General features: G+C 38.3%; 1 protein-coding gene across 1 annotated transcript; it reads right to left on the bottom strand.

The window, feature by feature from the left end:
* Nucleotides 1–1342: 1342 nt before the first annotated feature.
* LOC133795338 (uncharacterized) lies at nucleotides 1343–2913 on the bottom strand. Its single transcript, XM_062232792.1, has 4 exons — nucleotides 1837–2913; nucleotides 1629–1748; nucleotides 1519–1544; nucleotides 1343–1436 (listed from the first exon to the last, which is right to left on the bottom strand). The coding sequence occupies exons 1-4, from the start codon at nucleotides 2911–2913 to the stop codon at nucleotides 1343–1345; spliced, it is 1317 nt and encodes a 438-aa protein (XP_062088776.1).
* Between the last annotated feature and the right edge of the window lie 2380 nt (nucleotides 2914–5293).

Below are 5293 nucleotides of genomic sequence, written 5' to 3'. Positions count from 1 at the left end.
GAAATCTGGTGTTTGTTTTTGTGTTGGAATATTTTCGTGTGTTTTGTATATCTTAGTTTTGTATATCTTAAAGTGAAACAAATGGAACATCTTGTTGAATCTTGTTGAATCAAGATGTATTGGTCATATAGAATTAATGAATTAAACTGTGATGTGTTGTTTGAATTATATAGTTTTTTTTTTCTTGGTAAATCAGAGAATAGTATATTAAACCAAAAAATTTACATCCTACAGCACCATAAAAGGCCTGAATTCTTTACTGTTCTAATTACAAATGATCAATCCAAGACTTATCTCTAAGTGCTAATTCCCTGTACCTAATTCCAGTAAACCTATATTTGACCACATTCTTTGTAGTCTGTACCATTGAACCTGTTTGTTTACATCTAAATTGCCACAAAACTTCATTTATGTTGAGCCAAAGTTAATAGCATAAAGCAGCCAATGTGACAGTAAGCCATGATTCGAGATTTTAAGCCAATCTGTTGATAGCATAAAGCAGCCAATCTGTTGAGCCAAAGTTGATAGCATAAAGCAGCCAATCTGTTGAGACACATTTTAAGTCTACTATGCTTGTTGTGTCTTATATTACTCAGTAAGCCATGAATCGAGATACCCGGTGTCTTGTTGTGTCTTAACTTCTTGTAAAACTCAGCTGCTATACAAGCATTCAAAGAACAGAAGCTGAATATTTTCTAAACCAGATCCACACCAGATGATTAGCCAAACCAGAAATCTCTGAAGCCTTGTTTAATCTGGTAGCCAAACCATACCAGAAATCCACACCAGATGATTATCCAAAGAACAGATGCTGAATATTTTCTAAACCAGATCCACACCAGATGATTAGCCAAACCAGAAATCTCTGAAGCCTTGTTTAATCTGGTAGCCAAACCAAACCAGAAATCCACACCAGATGATTAGCCAAAGAATAGATGCTGAATATTTTCTAAACCAGATCCACACCAGATGATGCCAAGTAACTGCATTCTGTATTGGACATAACAGCAAATAACCTTGTTTAATCTGGTATTTCTCAGACACAGATTTCTGAGTGTCCAAAGTCTGTTTGAGTCTATTTTTAACTTTGACAATTTGTTTCCGAATTATATAGTTTTTACAATATATGGAGTAACATAAGAAGAATTCAACACAATAAAGCTATCTCAGATCTAATATTTTCATTGAATACTTATCATGTTTACAATCTGAGTGTAGATAAATAAAAAGGCAATTGTTCTTGCTGCAAATGTCTCAAAATAACTGACAAAAATTACATTTGATTATGTTGAGATGCTATACAGTACACTATACATCCAAAATGAGTCCAAGAATCCCATGTCTAAAAAAAAGGTCTTCTGTCATGTTTAGGCTCCTCGTCCTCCAAGTCTAGTACTCCTTCTTTGCGCCAGTTCCTTATACCTTGAACTTTTCTGCTGCAGTGGTTTAAACAACATGATTATCCATAGGTTTAAGCAGAATATATGAACAACACTAACTATCCAGCCTTATAACCACCTGCCCCACTTTATTTCAGTAGTAAACTGAATAAAATATAGCAATATGGATCTTTATTTCAGTAGCACAGACCAACAAAGTATAACAACATTGATTTTAGATTGGAATACCTGTGGTGGATTCATGACTTCTGAAGCAGCCTGTTGTGAAGAAGAGCTCACAGAACCATGAGGTAAAGGATCACTATTCCTCCCATCATTAAAAGGATCTTGTAGAGGAGCTTTGTTTGCCTAGGGAAGCATATTCAACCAAGTTATTAACCATTAAAAATAGCAAAACATACCCAACATCAAAATTAAAATGGCAATGTTTACATACCGATTTTTTGTTGTTTCCTGAACATGTTCTGAAGTTGTGTCCCTTTGCACCACAACCAGAACATCTAATGCTAATGTATCTTCTTTTCAACTTCATTCCGGCAGTTACTTCATCAAGTTGCAAAGTCCTGCTCTTCTTTGGCCTATCAGGCTGTTTTTTGTTAATTGGGCCAACCATTCCAAGCTTTCCACTTATAGGCCACTCATCTTGATTCCTAATTGGAAAAATCTGCACTGAGTAAGCCTTCATGTAGTACTCTTTGGTATACCATTTGCTGACATAGAGATCTGGATCTTGCCTTCTTTGCCAAATCGCATCTACCGCATGACTACAAGGAATGCCGGTCAATTCCCATCTTCTGCACGAACATACCCATGCTTTCAAATCAACTGAGTACATTCCCCCATACATGTTATGGACCTGGTAAATGTCATCTGAAGACTTTGTGGGTATGTGGGATGAAGCCTCAACCTTGTTCTTCTCAAGAATTGTGGCAATTTTTGGAGCAATGTTGGACTCCCATCTGACAACTGACTGTTTATTTTTGCTGATCCTTTGCATCAAATACATTCGGATACGCTCTAGCATAGACAAAATGGGTCTATCTCTTGCTGCCAATATTGCCGGTGTCCCATTGAAACCCTCACACATGTTATTCAATAAAATGTCACACTTAGGATTAGTCCTAAAGTGTGACCTAGCCCAGTGTTTTGGTCCTGCAGCCATCAACCACTCATAAGCTGCTTCATTGATCATTCTAATCTCATTCATCACAACTTCAAACCTTCTAACAGTCACTTCTCTAGCAGCCTTCCATAATAAGGCTTTAAGGATTTTATCCCTGAACACCTTAATGAAGTTCTTCTCCAAGTGTCGAGCATAATGTCGATGCTCGGCCTCAGGTATCCCTTCATCCCACATTCCCTTCAAAGCTTGCTCCAAGCCTTTTTGCTTGTCTGTTATGAAGGTCCAGTGATTAGAGTTCTCAATTATCAAGTCAACTCTAAGTAGATTAAGAAACCAACTCCATGAATCCTTATTCTCTATTTCAACCACGGCAATCGCAATAGAATACATCTAGTTGTTTCCATCTATTCCAATTGCTGTCAAAAGTTGGCCAGGATGAACCCCTTTAATATGAGCTCCATCTAAACCAATCACTGGTCTGCATCCTCCATTGAAACCTTCCCTCAACCCAGCAAAGCATAAATACATCCTCTTGAACCTTGGTTTTCCATTCTCACCTGGTTCAGTCAAAAATTCCACAGTTGAACCCTTATTGGTGTTTTTAATCTCCTCGGCATAGTCCCAAAGAGCATCATACTGCTCTTCATAGCTTCCTTCAATGGCTTTTGTTGCTAAAAGTCGAGCTCTGTATGCCTTGTCCCTTGTTATGTCTAGCACATGGTCTTTGTTAACTTTGTGCATGAAAGAGGAAACACCCAACTTCTCATTGATCTTAAACTCCTCTAAATACTTCTCACTCAACCATTTGGAAGTTGCGAATCGGTTAGTATTTGTCCTAGAACACCTGTGTTCATCATTCAATGTTTTAATGACAAAGGTAGGAGTGTCATCAATTTTCGAAGCAAAACATACCCAAGGACAGTTTACACCCTTACATTGTGCTCTAACCCTGTGCCGGTCATTCTTCTTAAAGAATATGTCCTTCCCGTTTTGTATTGAATACTCCTTTACTGCTTTCTTAAACACTGCACCAGATGGAAAGGATAATCCTAACTTGAATTTGGGTTTGGCCATGTCAATTGTAGTGTTAAACTTAGGAAACTCTGGCATCTTGACTTTTTTGGACCTCTTGTTTGGTTTGTGTGGCTCACTGTCCTCACCAACAGTTTCAGTAGTGTCCTCATCATCTGTGGAGCTATCATGTGCACCATATTCAATGTCAGAATCTTCTTGAAAAGTATCATTACCTACATCAATCTCTATAGGCCTTTTACCTTTCCTAATCAAATGTTTCTCAGCAATATCATTTACTTCCACTCCGTCATCCTCTTGTTCATATTCCGGGTCTGCCTCATATTCATCCTTATCATCACCACTGTCTTCACTAGTATCAACCCTTGCCTCACTTGTTCCTTGATCCAAACTAGCCCCTCCCTCACTTGTTCCACGATCCAAACCAGCCCCTCCTTCAGAAGTTTCATGAACTAAACCAACCCCTCCCTCACTTGTTTCATGAACCACAGTAGAACCATCCAAACCAGCCCTTATAACCTCAGTTTCTATGACATTTTCCTCACATATAGCAGACCCAAATACTTGATCCGGCCCAACTACACTACCCAAAGCAGGCCCAGATTCATTAGTATTTAAACTCATCCCACCTACTTGGTTCGGCCCAACTACACTTGAAGCTTGACTTTCATTGAAGACATGTTCACAGAAAAAACAATCAAGGACTCGATTATTCCTCACAGATGCCCCAACTTTCTCAAGCAAAGTATTGTCATTGGTTACACATTGCAAAGTCACACAATCTACCCACTTAAAATAATAACTAATAGAAGAAGGATCCGAGTACCCCAAGTCTTTTGCTATTCCATGCAATTCAAATATGCTCATATTATCCACATCTTGATAATGAACATTGGTAACAATCCCACCAAAGTAACTAGGACTGTTACCTATCATTTTTAATTGTCCCTTATGATGCACTTTCAGAGTGAAGATACTAGATGTTGGTTCTGCAAAAAAAGAAAAAAAAATAGCATATATTACTTATTCAAAGCCAAAACAATGGGTGGTCCCAACACATACACATTAATTTATTGAATGGAATCTAGTCAAAGTAAAACACAACATACACAAACCAATACATAACAGATGCCACAGACCCCACAAAGACCAAATAAACCAATACATAACAGATGCCACAGACCCCACAAAGACCAAATACCTATACCCACCAGTTAATTCAAAAGTTAAAATGCCCACCAGTTACTCCTTATATTTTTTCAATGCTTTGTCTATTAGGTTCCCCATATTCCGAGCAGCTATATAAAATCCTAACCAAAAACCCACATAAACAAGAAGAAAAAAAACCTTACCATAAAATGGAACCTCATTCACACTTTCATGGGGTTTTGGGTATCCTTTCCTCTTTGCTAAAGATTTACGATTCCTCCCCATGTTTCTCCACCACACGATCAGTCAGGCGTGGTTGTAGCAAACTCAGTCAGGCGTGGTTGTAGCAAACTCAGGCGAAACTCAGGCGTGGTTTGCTCGACGTTTAGCTCGTTTGGGTTGTAGCAAACTCAGGCGTGGTTTGCTCGACGTTTAGCTCGTTTGGCTTGTAGCAAACTCAGGCGGAAATCACCAATATCACCTCCCTAAACTAATGGTTCAAATCTGAAAGTAATCCCTAAAATCCCAAACTCGACCCCTGTTGAAATTTTATTTACTTTCTTTTCTATTTTCATAATACATTTGGTTT

This window comes from Humulus lupulus, chromosome 8 (assembly GCF_963169125.1).
Source record: "Humulus lupulus chromosome 8, drHumLupu1.1, whole genome shotgun sequence".
Taxonomy (NCBI): domain Eukaryota; kingdom Viridiplantae; phylum Streptophyta; class Magnoliopsida; order Rosales; family Cannabaceae; genus Humulus; species Humulus lupulus.
This window is presented reverse-complemented; position numbering and strand designations above follow the sequence as displayed.

Coding starts and splice junctions, on each gene's coding strand:
- LOC133795338 (XM_062232792.1), bottom strand. CDS start 2,913: ATGTATTCTATTGCGATTGCCGTGGTTGAAATAGAGAATAAGGATTCA. Junction 1,545..1,628: donor AAGTCATGAATCCACCACAG/GTATTCCAATCT, acceptor TATTTTATTCAG/TTTACTACTGAAATAAAGTG. Junction 1,437..1,518: donor ACTGAAATAAAGTGGGGCAG/GTGGTTATAAGG, acceptor AAACCACTGCAG/CAGAAAAGTTCAAGGTATAA.